The 22,066-nt window shown below is 42.4% G+C and overlaps 1 protein-coding gene across 8 annotated transcripts in view; it reads left to right on the forward strand.

The window, feature by feature from the left end:
* Positions 1–22,066, forward strand: part of FBXL20 (F-box and leucine rich repeat protein 20) — a 125,790-nt gene that overhangs the window by 65,691 nt on the left and 38,033 nt on the right. For 6 of the 8 annotated variants that reach the window (XM_009432282.4, XM_009432278.5, XM_009432281.5 and 3 more), the window contains exons 3-5: positions 17,043–17,097; positions 19,589–19,663; positions 21,587–21,681. In XM_009432282.4, coding sequence (XP_009430557.1) covers positions 17,043–17,097; positions 19,589–19,663; positions 21,587–21,681 — 225 coding nt within the window. The remainder of the gene's footprint in view (positions 1–17,042; positions 17,098–19,588; positions 19,664–21,586; positions 21,682–22,066) is intronic. The other 2 variants (XM_009432280.5, XM_054671600.2) reach the window with 1 other exon arrangement.

The raw sequence follows: 22,066 nt of genomic DNA on the forward strand, positions 1-22,066 counted from the left end.
CTACTTGGGAGGCTGAGGCAGGCGGATTGCTTCAGGCCAGGAGTTAGAGACCAGCCTGGGTAACATGGCTAGGCCCTATCTCTTAAAAAAGAAAAAGGAAAAAGGCAGCAATTCATAATGTGTTGGGGTCCCCTAGATCCATCCACAGGTGTGGTGATGTGCAGGAGGATCCACAGGACTCATCATGTAGTCATACACACAACTATGGTTTATTATAAGAAAGGATACTGCTGGGCACGGTGGCTCATGCCTGGAATCCCACCACTTTGGGAGGCCAAGGTGGGCAGATCATGAGGTCAGAAGATCGGGACCATTCTGGCTAACACAGTGAAACCCCGTCTGTACTAAAAATACAAAAAATTAGCCAGGCCTGGTGGCGGGCACCTGTAGTCCCAGCTACTTGGGAGGCTGAGGCAGGCGAATGGCGTGAACCCAGGAGGCGGAGCTTGCAGTGAGCCGAGATCAGCCACTGCACTCCAGCCTGGGCACAGAGCGAGACTCTGTCTTAAAAAAAAAAAAAAAAAAAAAAGATACAAAGAAAAATCAGCAAAGGGGAAAGGTGCACAGGTAAAATGTGTAGGAAACTAGAAGCAAGCTTCCGAGGGTCCTTTCCCAGTGGAATCACACAGGGTGCACTTAATTCCTCCAGGAGCAAGTTGTGACGACACATGTGAAATATTGTCCATTAGAGAAGTTCATCAGTGAATGGTAGGAACCCTTCCAAAATCCAGCGGCTTAGGGGCCATTCAGGGGCTAACCTTGCAAGCAGGCATTTCTAAAGATAGCATTCTTAGGCCTGCTCTGTTAACTCTTTTCTGCACATGTGCAATCTCATATTCATTTCAGAGAAGCTCGCACACAATGTTTTATATTTCTTGTAGCCTTTCCTTCGGTTTAAATTCTAGGAGTTGAAGGTGTGGAAAAATATAAGTCTGTGTTTTCCTTCCTTTGAAAAGCATTAATAGTTAAGAACATGGACTCTACAATCTGACTTCCTGGATTCTGTCATACACTTGCTGTTAATTGAGGACACAATGCTTGGCACATAGTAAATGCTATAAAATTGTTAGGCATGTATTGTTACATTGGTTCTACTTTTTACTCATAGACCATAAAGTGAGTTTATGCTGTTTATAAATTACCCAGTCTGAGGTATTTTGTTGTAGCAGGCCAAATGGATTAAATATAAAAGTATAAAATACAAAAACTGGTAATAGAAATAGTCAAACCATTACAGTGCCGGGCTGTTTAGTTAATGAAGAGACAAACAGATTTAGTCATTTAGGAGAGTTTCTCTATGTGGGATGACAACCGATGTTCTTTATGAGGGACATTAGATGTATAGAAATAATTAAATTACCTTTCCTTAAACTTTAATGTGGGTACAAACATTTGTTGAGTGCCTACAGTGTTCCAGGCATTATGCTGAAGATAGAAATAAACAATCACTGTCCTCAAGGAGCTCACAGGGCAGTAGAGAGAACAGGCATGGAAATAATCAATATAGAGCTAGAAAAGAGGTTTTGCCTAGGGCATTATAGCAATCTCACATGTAGGGCTTTAAACCTAGCATGGAGAGTTCAGAAAATGCTTCCCCAGAAATGAGACAAATGAGCTGTGACTTAAAGAGTAGTAGCCCGTATCTACAAAAAAATACAAAAATTAGGCTGAGCATGATAGCTCCCACCTGTAATCCCAGCACTCTGGGAGGCCGAGGCGGGCAGAAAATCTGAGGCCAGGAGTTCGAGACCAGCCTGACTAACATGGTAAAACCCCATCTCTACTAAAAATACAAAAATTAGCCGGGCATGATGGCACACACCTGTAATCCCAGCTACTTGGGAGGCTGAGGCAGAAGAATCGCTTGAACCCCGGAGGTGGAGGCTGTAAAAAAATCATGCCACTGTACTCTAGCCTGGGCGCAGAGCGAGACTCTGTCTTAACAAAACAAAACGAAAATAAAAATTAGCCAGGTGTGGTGGCACATGCGTGTAGTCCCATGAGAGAGATTGTTGTGTTGAGTCCTTTTTGTGGGCAGAGGAAAAGGACTTTGATTCAGGTATGCTACAAGATTTGAGGCCCAAGCTCTTTGCATAGTACCTAGTATTGTAATTTAGGATTTTATTTTTAAAGGCTTGCCTGGCAAATTAGCCATCATTTATCTCTCTTGGAGAATTTACAAACTTTGTACATGTACTCCTTTTGTAAATTGGATGCTGCCTCTCTGTAGGATATTATTTTCTCCCTGGTTTGTTTCTGCCTAATTGTCATCTGTTTTAATATTGTCAAGCTCATTGTTCCATTTCCTGGAGGAAAAATAAAAACACTCTCTAGAGTACATTGGATGTTTTAGTCTCTCAGGGAGAGACTTTGGCCCTGTTTGGCCCCTCATTTTCTTTCTTTTTCTTTAAAAGCAAATTATTTAATTAATCTATTTATTTGATTATTTTTGAGACGGAGTCTTGCTCTGTCGCCCAGACTGGAGTGTTAGTGATGTAATCTTGGCTCACTGCAACCTCCACTTCCCAGGTTCAAGCAGTCTTCCTGCCTCAGCCTCCCAAGTAGCTGGGATTACAGACACACGCCACTATGTCCGGCTAATTTTTGTAGTTTTAGTAGAGCTGGGGTTTCACCATGTTGGCCAGGCTGGTCTTGAATTCCTGACCTCATGTGATCCGCCTGCCTCAACCTCCCAAAGTGCTGGGATTACAGGCATGAGCCACTGCACCTGGCCTATTTTTTATTTTTTATTTTTATTTTTTATTTTTTGAGACAGAGTCTTGCTCTGTTGCCCAGGCTGGAGTGCAATGGCACAATTTTGGCTCACTGCAACCTCAGCCTCCCAGCTTCAAGCAATTCTCCTGCCTCAGCCTCCTGAGTAGCTGGGATTACAGGCAGCCACCATCATGCCCGGCTAATATTTGTTTTGTATTTTTGTAGAGACAGGGTTTTACCATGTTGGCCAGGCTGGTCTTGAACTCCTGACCTCAGGTGATCCGCTTGCTTCAACCTCCAAAAGTGCTAGGATTACAGGTATGAGCCACCGCGCCCATCCTATTTTTGATTTTTTTGAGACAGAGCCTTGCTGTGTCACCCAGGTTGGAGTGCAGGTGACACAATCATAGTTTGCTGCAGCCTCAAACTCCTGGACTCAAGCAATTCTCCCATTCCAGCCTAGTAGCTAGGGCTACAGGCATGTGCCATCACACCTGGCTAATTTAATTTTTTTTCGTAGAAACAAGGTCTTGCTATGTTGCTCAGGCTGGTCTCGAGCTCCTGGCCTCAAGTGATCCTCCTGCCTTGGCCTCCCAAAGCACTGGGATTACAGGTGTGAGCCACCATACCCGACCTTTTTTCCCTCTGTTTTTTTTCTGAACCATTAGAGATAAGTTATAGACATGATGCTTTTTACCCCTGAAAGCTGCAGTATTTTCTAAAAACAAAAACACTATATATACATATATATCTAAGATAGATAGATAGATACAAAACACCACAGTACAGTAATCAAAGTGAAGATAACGAGCATTGGCACAGTACTATTATGTAATCCAGAGACCCTGTTCTAGTTATTAATATTTTTTCATTTATATCCTTTATAGTAAAGGGGGAAAATATTTTTCTTCTTGATTCAGTTCCAGCCAGTATCTCAGATTACATTTATTTGTCACCTCTCTTTGGATGTATTTAATCTGCAACAATTTTTCAGTCTTTGTCTTTCACAACATTGACAGTTTTGAAGATTATAGGCCAGTTACTTTGTAGAATGTCCTTCATTATTAAATTTAACTTATGAATTTGGGTTAGAATATCATAGAAGTAGTATCCTTCTAACTGTATCACAACATAGGCATAAGATGTCTGTTTGTCCTCTTACTGGTGATGTCAGCTTTGATCATTAAGTCTGAGGAGTATCTGCCAGATTTTTTCGTTGTCATGTTACTTTTTTTTCCCTTTGTTTAAAGAATGTCCTATGGTAAAAATACTTTGAGACATTGTATTTATTTTATTTTATTTTTTTTTTTTTGACAGAGTCTTGCTCTGTCACCCATGCTGAAGTGCAGTTGCCAGTGAAAGCACACTGCACCCTTGAACTCCTGCTCTCAAGCAATCCTCCCACCTCTGTCTCCTGAGTAGCTGGGATTACAGGCATGCCTCACCATGCCTAGCTAATTTTTAAATTTTTTGTAGAGATAGGGATCTCATTATGTTGCCTAGGCTGTCTTGAACTCCTGGCCTCAAGTGGTCCTTCCACCTTGGGCCTCCAAAATCACTGGAATTAGAGTCATGAGCAACTGTGCCTAGCCATGACATTGTAAATATCTTGTTTCTCATAAAACTTTGACTCACTAATTTGATTCTTTCCTGAAACAGTTATTACTATTGCAGTTGCAATATGATTGTGATTTTCTAAATTTACCGTTACTTCCACATTTTATTAGTTGGAGTTCCATTGTAAAGAAGAGCTTTCTCTTGGACTCCATTTTGTTATTTGTTTGTGTTTATATCCGTATGGATTCGTGGATTGCTGATATATTCAGTGCATTGTTATCTCATTTGGGTTATCATTATTTTGATGCTCAAACTGTTTCAGATTTAGCCAGTGGGATCCCCTTCCAACTGTGTCCTTTGTCCTTTGAATATGTTCCCATCATTCATTGAGCACTTCCTTGTTTTCTGGCACAACAAGGTGTTTCAGACCCTTCTTATACCTCCCTTGATTCAGTCCTGGAATCAGTCATTTCTCCAAGGAGCCCTTGTATTTTTTTTTAGTAGAGAATGGTATTTATAAACTACAGTCTTTTTTTTTTTTTTTTTTTTTTGAGGCAGAGTTTCGCTCTGTTGCCCAGGCTGGAGTGCAGTTGGCGTGATCTCGGCTCACTGTAACCTCCACCTCCCATGTTCAAACAATTCTCCTGCCGCAGCCTCCCAAGTAACTGGGATTACAGGCACCCGCCACCACGCCCGGCTAATTTTTGTATTTTTAGTAGAGATGGGGTTTCACCATGTTGGCCAGGCTGGTCTTAAACTCCTGACCTCATGTGATGCGCCCGCCTTGGCCTCCCAAAGTGCTGGGATTACAGGCATGAGCCACTTTGCCTGGCCAGAAACTATACAGTCTTTATTCTAGATATGCTCATTGCTCCTGAGTGGCATTGCTTCTAGACTTTCTCATAAGACAGAGCTAAGAAATACATGTTTGGTTACCCGGGCGTGGTGGCAGGTGCCTATAGTCCCAGCTACTTGGAAGGCTGAGGCAGGAGAATGGCATGAACCCGGGAGGTGGAGCTTGCAGTGAGCCGAGATTGTGCCACTGCACTCCAGCCTGGGCAACAGAGTGAGATTCCATCTTGAAAAAACAAAACAAAACAAAAAAGAAATACATGTTTGGTTGTAGATGTATTTTTTTTTAAAGTCTCCTTGTGGATGTACTTTAATAAATACATGGTTTTTGGGGGGTGCGTGTGTACATCTTACGTAATTTTATATCTGCCCATATTTATATCTGTATAGGTGGCTGGATAGATTAAAAACTATGATAATCCTGTTACATAAGCAAACATACCTAGTTCATATTGACACCTCCAATAATATCTAGTTTATTACCTTAGGGTTCATTCTGTCCCTCCTCCTTTCTGTATTTTTTTCTTTCTCCAAGGAAGAAATATAACTCCATAATATGTTTACTTAATCCTAGAAAGCACATAAAGTGATTAACCCATATCACTGTGAAGAAAATCTAATTGGAGCTTATTATTTATCTTTTTTGTTTGCTTTTTGTCTTTAGCCTGATAATACAAAGAAAATATTGAGTTCAGAAGTTAACTTTGAGGCTGGGTATGTTGGTGCATGGCTATAATCCCAACACTTTTAAAGGCCAAGACAGGGCTGGGTGCGGTGGCTCGCATCTGTAATCCCAGCACTTTGGGAGGCCAAGGCGGGTGGATCATTTGAAGTCAGGAGTTTAAGACTAGCCTGGCCAGCATAGTGAAACGTTGTCTCTACTAAAAATAAAAAAATTAGTGGAGACGAGTGTGGTGGCACATGCCTATAATCCCAGCTATTCGGGAGGCTGAGGCAGGACAATCACTTGAGCCTGTGAGGCAGAGGTTGTCGTGAGCCAAGATGCTCCACTGCACTCCAGTCTGGGTGACAGAGTGAGATCCTGTTTCAAAAAAAAAAAAAAAAGCCAAGACAGGAGGATTGTTTGAGGCCAGGAGTTCAAGACCATCCTGGGCAACATAGTGAGAGCCCTGTCTCTACAAAAGCGTGTGTGTATATATCTTAGCCAGGTGTGGTGGCGTGCACCTGTAGTCCTAACTAGTTGGGAGGTTGAGACGAGAGGATTGCTTGAGGCCAGGAGTTTGAGGCTGCAGTGAGGTATATGATAGCACCACTGCACTCTAGCCTGGGTGACAGAGCAAGACTCCATCTCTAAAAAAATTTTTTTAAATAGGGTCTTGCTCTGTCACGCAGGCTGGAGTGCATTGGCGTGATTATGGCTCACTGTAGCCTTGATATTCCCAGTCTCAGGTGATCCCCCCACCTCAGCCCTCCTAGTAGCTAGGATCACAGGTGGGTGCCACCACACCCAGCTAATTTTTGTATTTTTTTGTAGAGATGGGTTTTCACCATGTTGCCCAGGCTGGCTTGGAATGCCTGGGATTACAGGTATGAGCCACTGTACCTGGCCAAGAATTTTTTTTTAAGTTAACTTTGATTAGTTCTTTAGGTTATTCATTTAGAATATAGTTTGTTTCACTCATTTATTTTCGTATTCAGTTTTGGATTTGTGTCAGTCCGTTTGCATTGCCATAATTAAATACCTGAGACTGGCTAATTTATAAAGAAAAGAGGTTTTTTTTTTTGGCATATGATTCTGCAGCCTATACCAGAAACTAGCGTCTACTGGTGAGAAGTTAGGAAGTCTCTAATCATGGCGGAAGGCAAAGGGGGAGCTTGCTTATCACATGGCAAGAGAGGAAGAGAGAAAAGAGGTAAGTCCCAGACTCTTAAACAACCAGATCGTGTATGAACAACTGGAGGAGAACTCACTTATGATTAAGGGGGTAGTACTAAGCCATTCATGAGGGATCTGCCCCCATGATCTAATACCTCTCACTAGGTCCCACCTCCAACATTGGGGATCACATTTCAACATGAGACTTGAAGGGGACAAACATTCAAACTATATCAGGATTTTTCTCCTTATCTTTATTCAGTGTATTTTTTTTTTTTTTAGCAGATAGTTAACTTTGCTGTACCCAAACTGCCTGTCATGGGTGCCAGCTCAAATATAAGTTAAATTCTTTACCCTTAGCTGCTTGGAGTCTGCCCTGTGCGTGCAGTGTTCAGAGGTCAGTCAGTAATTTGAACAGAATTTATGTTGCCTCACATTGGATCTCTCTACAATTTACAATGTGGTTGCTCCAAATTCTGTTCTCTAGTTTTCCTTTGCAGGTTTCTATCCATTTTCTAAATGTTCTGAGGGTCCCAAATATAACCTGCCCTCAGGATAAATGCTGTAAAACTAGAAATTGTCATTACCCTCTCCCTTTAATATCTACCTGTTTTTGTTCACTTTCCAATACATTCAGGTGGTAATTTTTAATATTTCATTCCCAATTTATAATTGTATCTGGAAGGTTAGTTCAGTGGAAGCTTACTCAGCCATGACCAGAAGTGAAACCAATTTTATGTTTGATTATTTAAAACATGTTATTTCAAGAGTCAGATCTGTACAAAAAGGTATTACTTAAAAGATATGTCTCTCCACTCCAACCTTCTTTCTACCCCATTCTCATCCTTCATTTTGAATCATTTCACAAGAGTTTTGTCTGAGGAATGATTATTACTACTATTTTTTTTTGAGACAGGGTCTCACTCTCATCCAGGCTGGACTGCAGTGGCACAATCACAGCTCACTGCAGCCTCAACTTCCCAGGGTCAGGTGATCCTCTCACCTCAGCCTCCTGAGTAACTAGGACTACAGGTGCCTGCCACCACGCCCGGCTAATTTTTATATTTTTTGTAATGACAGAGTTTTGCCATATTCTCCAGGCTGGTCTCAGAACTCCTGAGCTCAAACCCATCCACCTGCCTTGGCACTTCCCAAAGTGCTAGGATTACAGGCGTGAGCCACTGCACTTGGCCTAAAGAATGATTCTTGACCTTGACTTTTTTTGAGTATTAAATCTCAAATGCCATCATTGACATTCATTTTTTATCAGTTGGATTTGGATTAAGAGATTTCATCTTCATCTGGAGATTAGAATTTGTAAGTTAATGATCAAACCTTGCTGCAATGCACTGTTGTCATATTTCTATCCTGATACGTTTCACGACTTAATTGGAGGATTAAAAAGAGAAACGTCTACTTGTTCTGCAGTTTTCTTCAAAAAAAAAATGAATTGCCAAACTCTAAATTCACAATTTTATAAATGTTTTTATAGTAGTTAGGTGATCCCTCTTTAATATTATTAAGAAACACCTGGGCCAGGCGCCATTGCTCACGCCTGTAATCCCAGCACTTTGGGAGGTGGGTGGATCACGTGAGGTCAGGAGCCAGCCTGGCCAACATGGTGAAACCCTGTCTCTACCAAAAATGTAAAAAATTAGCCGGGTGTGGTGGCGAGTGCCTGTAATCCTAGCTACTTGGGAGGCTGAGGCAGGAGAATTGCTTGAACCTGGGAGGTGGAGGTTGTGGTGAGCCGAGATCCTGCCACTGCACTCCAGCCTAGGTGACAGTGTGAGACTCTTGTCTAAAAAAAAAGAAAAATCACCTGGAGAGAATGTTTAGAAAAGATAGATTCCTGGGTCCCTCACCTAGAGGAATCTGTAGGTCTGAGCTAGGACCCAGGAATCTGCATTTTAACAAGCACTCCAGGTATACTCATGCAGTTGATTCATGAGCCATTCTTTAGTACACGGTGAAGCGTAAGAATAAGAACTAAATCTTGGGACGTGCCTTCATTTGAAAACAGAAGTATAGGCCGGGCACGGTGGCGCACGCCTTTAATCCCAGCACTTTGGGAGGCCGAGGTGGGTGGATCACGAGGTCAGGAGTTCAAGACCTGCCTGGCCAAGATGGTGAAACCCCGTCTCTACTAAAAATACAAAAAATAGCCAGGCGTGGTGGCAGGTGCCTGTAATCCCAGCTACTCAGGAGGCTGAGGCAGAGAATTGCTTGAACCTGGGAGGTTGCAGTGAGCCGAGATTGCATCACTGCACTCCAGCCTGGGCGACAGAGCGAGACCCATCTCAAAAAAAAAAAAAAGAAAACAGAAGTATATTAAAGACATACAAGGTGGTGTCTGAGAAGCCAGGAGAAGAGATTCTTAATAAGTAGGGAATGGTCGGTGTGTCCTGTATTTTAAGGGGGTGAGGCTTATTGAAAACTGAAAAAGGCCTTTGAATAGTAAGGCCTTGACAAGTAAGTCAGTAGTATTCTTCAAGGTACAATTGCAATTGAGTAAAGACCGGAATTAGATTGTAAAGTAAGAAGAAAGAGGTGATGAGAGAAAACCCCCTTCTTAACTGTCCCCACCCATCTTGATCTCATTGTTTCATTACTTTCAATAGCACCTATATTTTCAGGTCACACATTATGTTGGTTAATAAGCTGCCTAGTGTCTACTGTTTTCTTCAACAAGAATATATGCTTCTGAAAAGCAGATATTTTATATTGTTACTGAATTTCCTCTCTGACACAGTACTGGATATAATTAAGAACTTTAGGGACACCTAATGACTTGCCTTTTTCTGGACAGCTGTGAATTAATGAGGTTAAGGCTGGGTGTGGTGGCTCACACCTGTAATCCCAGCACTTTGGGAGGCCGAGGCGGGCAGATCACTCGAGGTGAGTAGTTTGAGACCAGCCTGGCCAACATGGTGAAACGCTGTCTCTACTAAAAATACAAAAATTAGCTGGCGTGGTGGCAGGCGCCTGTAATTCCAGCTACTTGGGAGGCTGAGGCAGGAGAATCACTTGAACTAGCGAGGTGGAGGTTGCAGTGATCCGAGATTGCGCCATTGCACCCCAGCCTGGGCAATAGAGTGAGACTCCATCTCAGAAAAAATACAAATTAAGAAAAAAACAAAAAGATGGCCGGGCACTGTGGCTCACACCTGTAATCCCAGTACTTTGGGAGGCCAAGGCAGGCGGATCATGAGGTCAGGAGTTTGCAACCAGCCTGACGAACATGGTGAAACCCCATCTCTACTAAAAATAATAAAATTAGCCAGGCATGATGGTGCGCACCGGTAATTCCAGCTACTCAGGAGGCTGAGGCAGGAGAATCGCTTGAACCCGGGAGACGGAGGTTGCAGTGAGCCGAGATCGCGCCACTGCAGTCCAGTCTGGGCAACAGGATGCGCCTCCATCTCAAAAAAAAGTAACTACCTTCATTATCAAATATATGGAATAAATAGAATTTAGGCCGGGCACAGTGGCTCACGCCTGTAATCCCAGCACTTTGGGAGGCTGAGGCAGGCGGATCATGAGGTCAGGAGATGGAGACCATCTTAGCTAACACATTGAAACCCATCTCTACTAAAAATACAAAAAAAAAAAAAAAAAAATTAGCCAGGCGTGGTGGCAGGTGCCTGTAGTCCCAGCAACTCGGGAGGCTGAGGCAGGAGAATGGCGTGAACCCAGGAGGCGGAGCTTGCAGTGAGCCTAGCTTGTACCACTGCACTCCAGCCCAGGGGACAGAGTGAGACTCCATCTCAAAAAAAAAAAAAAAAAAAAAAAAAAGATAGAATTTAAAGGGTTGCTAAATAATAGCAAATACTTAGACATACTAGATGTAGAGTGGTAGAAGGGATTTAAGTGCTGAGGCTTATATCCATCTTACTAGGGAGCCAGATTAGAACTGGAAAGACTAAGTTCTTACTACTTTTTATTTTTTTTGAGATGGAGTATAGGTCTGTCTCCCAGGCTGGAGTGCAGTGGCACAATCTCGGCTCACTGCAACCTCCATCACCTGGGTTCAAGCGATTCTCCTGCCTCAGCCTCCCGATAGCTGTGATTAGAGGTGCCTGCCACCACACCCAGCTAATTTTTGTATGTTTAGTAGAGATGGGGTTTTACTGTGTTGGCCAGGCTGGTCTCAAACTCCTGACCTCGTGATCCGCCTGCCTCGGCCTCCTAAAGTGCTGGGATTACAGGCATGAGCCACCATGCCCGGCCAGTTCTTACTACTTTAATAGAGGAACATAGTGACTATATTTGTCTTCTCCTTTTAATTTTTTAAATGCTCTAAAACGTTCAAATCCAAGTGAAAAGCTAACTCAATGACATCTTAATACTTAGAACCCCTTCAGGACATTCTAAGAACAGAATTAGGATTGTTGAGATGTATGTTTAATGGTACTCCTAGGTCTGCACACATCTGACTACCAACCTGATGTTTCATGTCTGTCTATTGTGCTTTATTTCATAGAGAACCTTTCTCTTGAAAGGTTACTAAAGTCTAATTAGGATCATTGCTTGTAAAGCCTCTCACCTGTGACTCCTGCCACCCCCATATAATATTTATAAAAATTGCTCAGGAGTTAGTGATGTTTTGGCAAACCTAAGAATCTTTAGATTATGAAGCTCCTCATAGAAGTACAGTTTAGTGAATGACAGGAAAAAGCAGCAGCATTTCATCAATGTAATGTTTGTTACATTAGATAAATTTTTTGTTTTGGGAATTGAGTTACCTAGATTGGAAGTATATATGTTTATTTGGGAGTGGAGTTGGATAATCAATATTGAAGAAGATAGAAAATTTATTAAGGAGAACCATCAGGGTGGTAGCAAATTTGTCTCAAGGGAAGAAGAAAGGCATACAACCTTTCCTGGTTATTTGATACCCTCCCTTGCCTGCCACTTAGAAACTGAAAAGGAAAAAAAAAGAGTCTTAATAGAGAACCCAGGTAAGACTTGGAAACAAAGAGATGAAAAATAAGAAAAAATCAGAAATGCTTAAAAGGACAGTAAAGTGTAATGAAAGAAGGGAAAATAAATAATATGACAGGTAAGGAGAAGATAAAATACTGCAGCAGCTAAATTTAAAAGCCAAAAGTTTTGTTACTGAGCAAAAGAGGCTTGCTGCTTGATGCACTCAAAACTAATATTGTGACACGGGGTTTTGTTTTTTTGTTTGTTTTTTAGAAACAGGCTTACTCTGTTGTCCAGGCTAGAGTGCAGTGGCGTAATCATAGCTCACTGCAACCTCGTACTCCTGGGTTCAAGTGATCCTCCCACCTTGGCCTCTGGAGTAGCTGGGGCTACATATACGTGCATACCACCATGCGCAGCTGATTTTTTGTGTTTTTTTTTTTTAATTTTTGAGAGAGAGTCTCACTTTGTTGCCTAGGCTGGAGTGCAGTGGCGCGATCTCAGTTCACTGCAACCTCTGCCCCCCTGGGTTCAAGCGATTCTTCTGCCTCAGCCTCCCAAGTAGCTGAGATTACAGGCGTGTGCCACCATGCCTGACTAATTTTTGTGTTTTAGTAGAGACTGGGTTTCACCATGTTGATCAGGCTGGTCTTGAGCTCCTGACCTCAAGTGATCCATCCACCTTGGCCTCCCAAAGTGCTGGGATTACAGGCTTGAGCCACCAAGCCCAGCCTAATTTTTGTGTTTTTTTGTAGAGATAGGGTCTCACCGTGTTGCCCAGGCTGGTCTCAACCTCCAGGGCTCAAGTAATCCTCCTTGCCTTAGCCTCCCAAAGTGCTGGGGTTATAGGCATGAGCCACTGTGCCTACCCGACAGTGAGTTTTCGAGTAAAGGAAAGATTTTTATTGCAAGTCGACTAACACGTAGACAGGAGTCCAACTCAAATCTGTTGCCCTGTGCTGGCTTTAATGCACTAATTTTATTAGAAAAGGTTTAGGGGATGAATTCTTAGATTAGGTAACTGGCGGAAGAAAAGGGGAGGTCTGGAAAGTCTTCAGGCATGCATGGCTGTCTTTTCATGCTACGTCATGGATTGCATGTGCAAATTCAGGGGAAGTTAGTATGAAACGTGATGGAAATTCTAGCTGTGACATCGGCAAACTGGTTCTATGCAGACTCCAGTTGGACACATTGGTTCCAGCTGATGTCACCCAGTTTTGTGATCTTACAAGCAGAAGGAGTTTCAGCAAGTTGTTTCGTTTCTTTTTTTTTTTTTTTTTTTTTAATTTGTAGACAGGGTCTCATTCTGTCACTGGAGTGCAGTGGGGCGATCTCGGCTCACTGCAACCTCTGTTTCCTTGATTCAAACAATCCTCCCGCCTCAGCCTCCCGAGTAACTGAGGCTACAGGCACACGCCACCACACCCAGGTAGTTTGTATTTTTTGTAGAGACATGGTTTTTCCCTGTTGCCCAGGCTGGTCTTGAACTCATGGGCTCAGTCTCAATCTGTCTGCTCTCCTCAGCCTCCCAAAATGCTGGGATTACAGGTATGAGCCACCACACCTGGCCTAAGTTTTTTTTCTTCTTCTTCTTCTTTTTTTTCTTTCTCTTTTATTTATTTCTCTTTTCTTTTTTCTTTCTTTTTTTTTTTTTTTTTGAGGTGGAGTCTCACTCTGTCACCTAGGCTGGAGTGCAGCAGCATGATCTCGGCTCACTGCAACCTGCGCCTCACAGGTTCAAACAATTCTCCTGCACAAGTAGCTGGGTATACAGCGTCCACCACCACGCCTAGCTAATTTTTGTATTTTAGTAGAGACGGGGTTTCGCCATATTGGCCAGGCTGGTCTCGAACTCCTGACCTCAGGTGATCCAGCTGTCTCGCACCATTGTTATACTTGCTTTCCGTGTTGCTCCTTGCTTAACCCTCCCAGCTTATTTAATTTATTATCAGTTTTAAACAGTCCCTTACATGGGCCTCTATAGTTGGAGAAAAATCAAAATATCAGAAATCTGTTAGAGGAAGTAAATGTGTAAGAAAACATAAGGGAAGATTCTTGAAACCAGTTCAGTTGCTATTAATAGTTTTTCTGACATCATGCAAATATTTCAATCACCAAAAGCACTTTCTGCTTCAAAACTGAAAATATTTAAAATAGTGTGATACTGGCATAAAGCAGACATAGACCAATGGAATAGAATAGAGAGCTCAGAAATAAACCTTCACGTATATGGTCAAATGATTTTTGTCAAAGATGCCAGGACCATTCAGTGGGGAAAAGTACAGTCTTTTCAATAAATGGTCTTGCAAAGACCTATATCTAAGAACTAAAATTATAAAATCTTTGGAAGAAAACAGGAGAAAAACTTCATGACATTGAGTTTAGCAGTGATTTCTTGGATTTGACACCAAAAGTTCAGGAAATGAAAGAAAAAATAGATAAAGTGGATTACATCAAAATTTAAAACTTGTTTTAAAGCCTGGCGTGTGGTGGTGGGATGCCTGTAATCCCAGCTACTCGGAAGGCTGAGACAGGCGAATCACATGAACCCAAGAGGCTGAGGTTGCAGTGAGCCGAGATTGTGCCACTGCACTCCAGCCTGGGCGACAGAGCAAAACTCCGTCTTAAAAAAAAAGAAAACAGAACTCAGTCTATCACCCAGGCTGGAGTACAGTGCTGTGATTGTAGCTTACTGCAGCCTCAAACTGAACACAATAGATCCTCCTACATCAGCTTCCCAAGTAGCTGGAACTACAGGCATATACCAGCATGCCTGGCTACTTTGTTTTTGTTTGTTTGTTTGTTTTTTGAGACACAGTCTCACTCTTGTCTCCCAGGCTGGAGTACAATGGCACCATCTCGGCTCACTGCAACCTCCACCTCCCAGGTTCAAGCGATTCTTCTGTCTCAGCCTCCCGAGTAGCTGGGATTACAGGCGCCCCCACCACCACGCCTGGCTAATTTTGTATTTTTAGTAGAAACGGGGTTTCACCATGTTTGTCAGGCTGGTCTCGAACTCCTGACCTCAGATGACCCACCCACCTCAGCCTCCCAAAATGCTGGGATTACAGTCGTGAGCCACTGTTCCCGGCTTAATTTTTAAAATTTTTGTAGAGACAGGGTCTCACTGTATTTTCCAGGCTGTTCTCAAACTCTTGGCCTCAAGTTATCCTCCTGCCCTCACATCCCAAAATGGTGGAATTACAGGTTTTAGCCATCATGCCTAGCCAAAGCTATGTTTTTTCTTTTCTTTTTTAAAATAGGGAGCCTCACTGTGTTGCCCAGGCTGGTCTTGAACTCCTGGCCTCTAGCAGTCTTTCCACTTCAGCCTCCCAAAGAGGTGGGATTATAGGCATGAGCCACCTTGCCTGATCTCCCATTCACTTTTATTTCCAGGATTCCCTGACCTATTTGCACAGGTAGCTTATGGTGTGGTTTATCAGGCTTTCAGCAAATAACTTATTGGTCTACTTCAAAATAAATATTTATTTGCCTTCTATAAGGCTGAGAAAAATTCTAGACAGTAAATATTTTTTAACATTGCTGTGTTAAAGGAGTCTTGTAATTTATTAAATTAGAATGAAATATGTAGAGATCTAACTTTTTTAAATTTATATTTTGTTTCTGGGTTTTTTTTTCTAGACATTTAACATTTTTCATTGCTGTTTTTTAGGCTTTATTAAATTATCTTTTTTCCTTCATAACTGTAAAATACTTCATTAAGATCCTTCCCAGCAGGGGCTGGGTGTGGTGGCTCACGCCTGTAATCCCAGCACTTTGGGAGGCTGAGACAGGGCGGATAACCTGACATCAGGAGTTTGAGACCAGCCTGCCCAACACAGTGAAACCCCATCTCTACTAAAAACACAGAAATTACCCGGGCGTGGTGGTGGGTGCCTGTAATCCCAGCTAGTTGGTAGGCTGAGGCACGACAACCACTTGAACCGAGATCATGCCACTGCACTCCAGCCTGGACAGCCGGGTGAGTCTCTCTCAAAAAAACAAACAAAAAGAACAACAACAACAAATTAGCTGAGCATGGTGGCATGCGCCTTTAGTCCCAGCTATTTGGGAGGCTGAGGTGGGAGAATCACCTGAACCTGGGTGATTGAGGCTGGAGTGAATGATGACTGCACCACTGCATTCCAACCTGGGTGACAGGAGTGAGACCTTGTTTCAAATAAAAAAATCCTTCCCATCCAAGCATGTTGGCTCATACATGCAGTCCTAGCACTTTGGTAGTCTGAGGCAGGAGGATTGCTTGAGCTCAGGAGTTCAAAACCAGCCTGTGCAACATAGGGAGACCCTCATCTCTACAAAAAAATTAAAAAATTAGCCAGGCTTTGTGGCATGTGCCTGTTATCCCAGCTACTCAGGAGGCTGAGGTGGGAGGATTGCTTGGGTCCAGGAGGTCAAGGTTGCATTGAGCTGTGATTGTGCCACTGCACTCAAGCCTGCGTGACAGAGTGAAACCCTGTCTTCAGACAAGACAAAACAAAAAAAGATCCTTCCCCTAGCTTCTTTCTTTTGATAATGTAATGTATTAGGTGGGAATTTTTTTTTTTTTTACTTTAAAAAAACCAGCTAGAGATTATTTATTATCCTTTGGTGTAGGTAATTGAACTTGGTCAGCATCTGTATGTACATTATCAAGTAAAACATTTTTTCCCACTGTGTTTTATATGGGCAGTATTATCTTCACAGATTGCTCAAGCATTTTGTGTGTTTCTTCTAAAGAACTGCCTTTGTGTTTGTGTGTGTATATACATGTAGTCTGTTATTTCTATGCTAAAATCAAGAGCAACTACTTTATCATACTGACCAGGTGCAATAGTTCACACCTGTAATCCTAGCAATTTGGGAGGCCAATTGCTTGAGCCCAAGAGTTCGAGACCAGCCTGGGCAACATGGTGAAACCCCGTTTCTACAAAAAATTAAAAAGTAGCCAGGTATGGTGGCACGCATCTCTAGTCCTAGCTACTCAGGAGCTTGACGTGGGAGGATCACCTGACCCCAGGAAGTCAAGGCTGGGGCGAGCAGTGATTATGCCACTGCTCTCCAGCTTGGCTGACAGAGTGAGACCCTGTCTCAAAATAAATAAAGGTCAACTACTTTATCATACAATAAAATTTGTCTTTCTCTCTTTTCTTTTTAGGATATTTTCTTTTCTAGATGTTGTCACCCTGTGCCGCTGTGCTCAGGTCTCCAGGGTAAGTATTGTTGGCATAGTTACAGGGGGACCCCTTCTTCATACTGATGATAACAGCCTCTTTCATAGGCCATCCATTTATTTTAGGTGTTACTTGTATGTTTTCATGTTTTAAAGGAGATTATTTCACCAATGACATACCCAAACCCATGTAAATTTATGATGGGATTCTACTATATATACTGTCTCTGACTTTTTGTATCTCTTATTTGTGTAATATAAACAGGAAACATTTTCGATGAAAAAGCAATAAACATGCATATTAAAAGTTTAGACTTGACTCAAAATTGTGATGAAATCTTGTTTTATTATGTTTTCCTAGTTCATTTTTTTTTTTTTACACAAGGACAACTTTAATCTTGCATTTTCCTGTAGTAACATCCACTGCTGGCTATCTATGGATTGAAACTGCATTTGCTAAGAACTGTGAACATGAAGAAACTTTACATGAAGTCACATGTTGATGCAGGCACACAGACATCTTCCAGCACCAACAGAATACATGCGTAACACATACCAGATAGTCTCGATGGATAAGTTTGCTTCACCAGTAATTCTAGTTAGTAAGATTCACAGTTAATGCAGAATCGGAGCTTGCAGTGAGCCGAGATCACACCACTGCACTCTACCCTGGGCGACAGAGCGAGACTCTGTCTCAAAAAAAAAAAAAATAGTTTCAGAGTAATGATAGTATCTTTTCTAAGTCCCAAATCAGTATATCACAGTTGTAAGTCCTACGACCTGATAGGATATAGATAGCAAAGAAGTACTGAACTAAGGCTGGGCCTGGTGGTTCACACCTATAATCCCTTCACTTTGGGAGGCCAAGATGGGAGGATTGCTTGAGGCCAGGAGTTCAAGACTAACCTGGGCAACATAGGGAGCCCTATCTCTACAGAAAATTTAAAAAATTAGGGCTGGGTGCAGTGGCTCACGCCTGTAATCCCAGCACTTTGGGAGGCCCAGGTGGGCAGATCACGAGGTTGGGAGATAGAGACCCTCCTGGCTAACACAGTGAAACCCCATCTCTACTAAAAATACAAAAAATTAGCCAGGCATGGAGGCGGATGCCTGTAGTCCCAGCTACTCGGGAGGCTGAGGCAGGAGAATGGCGTGAACCCGGGAGGTGGAGCTTGCAGTGAGCCAAGATTGCACCACTGCACTCCAGCCTGGGCGACAGAACGAGACTCCGTCTCAAAAAAAAAAAAAAAAAAGCCAGATGTGGTGGTGCATGCCTGTGGTTCCAGCTACTTGGGAGGCTGAGGTGAGAGGATCGCTTGAGTCGGGGAGGTCAAGGCTGCAAGTGACCCATGATTGAGCCACTGCACTCCATCCCAGGTGACAGAGTGACACCGTGTCTCAAGAAATACATATATTTCTCTCTATATATACTCTATATATAGAAAAAGAGAGTGAGAATAGAGCAATATTCAGAGTACTGTCCCTTTTGATGTTTGGTTTTACCTTCATATTTTTCCAGATAGAAGGATTTTTTTTAAGGATCATATTTTTAAGCATAGAAGAAAGACTTGCTTTTCATAAACTGAACTTTTGTCTCATTTTGGGATTAGAAACTAGAATTTTCCAGTTAGAAAACACCTTCTGGCTATGATACTTATCACAACCTGCCCTTTCCTTAACTTCTCTAATTTAAGTGTGCGTGGGCGGGGGGAGGGAGTGTTAGTCTTGTTTTTTGTTTTTTTGCTAAGGTCTTGCTGTGTCACCCAGGCTGGAGTACAATGGTGAGATCATGGCTCACTGCAGCCCTTACCTCCTTGGCTCACCTCCCACCTCAGCCTCCCGAATAGCTGGGACTACAGTTGTGTGCCACCATGCCTGACTAATTTTTTTAATTTTTCCCCCCCAGATGAAGTTTCGCTCTGTCGCCCAGGCTGGAGTGCAGTGGCACAATCTTGGCTCACTGCAACCTCCGCCTCCCAGGTTCAAGTGATGGTCCTGCCTCAGCTTCCTGAGTAGCTGAGATTACAGGCACGTGCCACCACACCCGGCTAATTTTTGTATTTTTAGTAGAGACGGGGTTTCACCATGTTGGCCAGGCTGGTCTCGAACTCTTGACCTCAGGTGATCCGCCTGCCTCGGCCTCCTAAAGTGCTGGGATTACAGACGTGAGCCACCATGCCCGACCAGGTTTTTAAATTTTTTTATAGGGATCAGGTCTGGCTATATTGCCCAGGCTGGTCTGGAACTCCTGGGCTCAAGTGATCCTTCCACCTTGGCCTCCCAAAGTGATGGGATTATAAATTTGAGTCACCATGCCTGGCCTAAGATCTTTTGTAGCTGCTAGTTTCTAGTACCCACTCGTTTATGAGATTATCTAATTGGAGAATACAGTATGGGTCAGGAGTAAGACGGCCTGATAAATTTTTGGATCCATTTTAGTCATTAGTTGGTTGAATTGTGAACTTGAATATTGCTGCCTTTTCCCCTTAATTTTAGCTTCTGCTCATTCTGTCTCTTTTTCTTTAAAATAGGCCTGGAATGTTCTGGCTCTGGATGGCAGTAACTGGCAGCGAATTGACCTATTTGATTTCCAGAGGGATATTGAGGTATAATTATGTGGTGTGTGGCCCCAGTTTTCATGTTAGTAATTACAGCATGGAACAGATTAGCCCTAGCCATATTAATCTCATTTTCGTTAAAGAGAGGAACTATTATTTTCAGTGCATCTGAACTTTACAGGAACCCCCAAAGTTACCAAGGGTTTCTGCAGTTTTTGAGAATGAGCCAGATTATTTCACTGAAATAATACAATTACTTAGTATTACTAGGACTAAATAGGACTCTTTGGTCTTGAAATAGGACTAAAAGTTTGTTTTTGCAGTGGAAACATTGAATCTATGTTTGTTTATTTTAGTGAAGACATTTTATATTTGTTTACTGAGGAATAAATAGAGTTATAACTTGTTGGGATGGCGTTCGTATATATTTTTTTGAGATATGTGTTTTGGTTCTTGAGGAGCCAATTTCTTGTGGAGAATGAAGGTTGAATGAGGCCAAAGCCATTTATTGAATTGTTTTTGCTAGAGAGAGAAGTTTTTTCCTCCTCTCACTTTTTGCCCCATGTTTTATCTCCTAGTATAGCCTATTATCTATAAAATGGAGAATGGCTTACACTTAAATTATTTTAAACTGAATTTGAACTCCTGTAGTTCTTATCCTTCTCATCAGGAGGGTAGAAATAAATAGCTTCTTCATGGCTTCTTAAGGATTAAATGAGGTTTTTTGAGGGCACGTGGGATGGCTTACACCTGTAATCTCAGCACTTTGGGAGGCCAAGGTGGGCGGATCACCTGAGGTCAGGAGTTCAAAACCAACCAAAGTGCTTTTAAAATAATATCCACTAGCATTATATGGGATTTTGTTTTTCACAATTCTATACCCTTCATGGATGTAAATATTTAAAGCAACACCGCCCACAGAATTATTCAGCAAGCTTTTGTTTTTGTTTGTTTTCAAGACAGAGTCTCATTTTTTCACCCAGGCTGGAGTGCAGTGGTGCGGTCTCAGCTCACTGCAACCTCTGCCTCCTGGGTTCAAGCAATTCTTGTGCCTCAGCCTCCCAAGTAGCTGGGACTACGGGCGTGAGCCACCATGCCCGGCTAATTTTTGTATTTTTAGTAGAGATTGGGTTTCACCATGTTGACCAGGCTTGTATCGAACTCCTGACCTCAAATGATCGCCTGCCTCAGCCTCCCAAAGTGCTGGGATTATAGGCGGAATCCACTGCGCCTGGCCAGCTTTTGTTTTTGTTGTTGTTGTTGTTGTTGTTTTGAGACAGAGTCTCGCTTTGTCGTCCAGGCTGGAGTGCAGTGGAGCGAGACCTGGGCTCACTACAAGCTCCGTCTCCCGGGTTCACGCCATTCTCCTGCCTCAGCCTCCCGAGTAGCTGGGACTACAGGCACCCGCCATCACGCCCGGCTAGTTTTTTGTATTTTTAGTAGAGATGGGGTTTCACCGTGTTAGCCAGGATGGTGTTGATCTCCTGACCTCGTGATCCACCCGCCTCGGCCTCCCAAAGTGCTGGGATTACAGGCGTGGGCCACCGTGCCTGGCCCCTGACCAGCTTTTGTTAAATGTTCATTGAGTCTCTACTATAAGCAGAGTACTATAATAAACATTTTGGAAAAGATACAAAAAAATAATGTAGTTGCTGTCCTTCAGTAGCTGCAGCTTAACCCAGCTAGGCAGTATATATGCATATAATGCCAAAGAGAACTATAGAACATTATTTTCTAAAGTACAGAATATATTTTACAAGTTAAACAAAATAAGAATATGGGGTTTAGGCATGATGCAAATGATAGGGGTTAATCAGGAAAGCTTTCTCAGGGTAAGTTACAATTTTCCTATTAAATTAGGTCATAATAGAAGCATTTTCTCTTTGTTTATAAATCGTTAAAAATGAGTATGTGTTCTTTTCTAAAGTAATGAGGTGGGTTATCTTTTTGTTTGCCTGTCTCATTTTACAGGGCCGAGTAGTGGAGAATATTTCAAAACGATGTGGGGGCTTTTTACGAAAGTTAAGTCTTCGTGGATGTCTTGGAGTGGGAGACAATGCATTAAGGTAAAAACATAACTATTGATTAATCTTCTTGATGGAAGTGAAGAGCAGCACCATCTCACCCAGAAAAGGCTAAAATCATTAAAATTCCTAAGTTATTAAAAATGCAACCACACATACATTGCTTATAATCTGAAAATATCCAGTAATAAGAAATGTAGTTTTAACAATAAACAAGAACAAGTACTGCCTGAAAAAAACCCAGATTCCCCATCATAAGTGGTTCTTTTGGAGCTTTGAATAAGTTTTTTTAAAATTAATTAATATTTTTATTTTATGTTTTGAGACAAGGTCTCACACTATCACCCAGGCTGGAGTGCCCTGGCATAATCATGGCTCACTATAGTCTTGAACTCCTGGACTCAAGCAATCCTCCCTCTCCTGAGTA

The sequence above is a fragment of the Pan troglodytes genome, chromosome 19, assembly GCF_028858775.2.
Source record: "Pan troglodytes isolate AG18354 chromosome 19, NHGRI_mPanTro3-v2.0_pri, whole genome shotgun sequence".
NCBI classification, from domain to species: Eukaryota; Metazoa; Chordata; class Mammalia; order Primates; family Hominidae; genus Pan; species Pan troglodytes.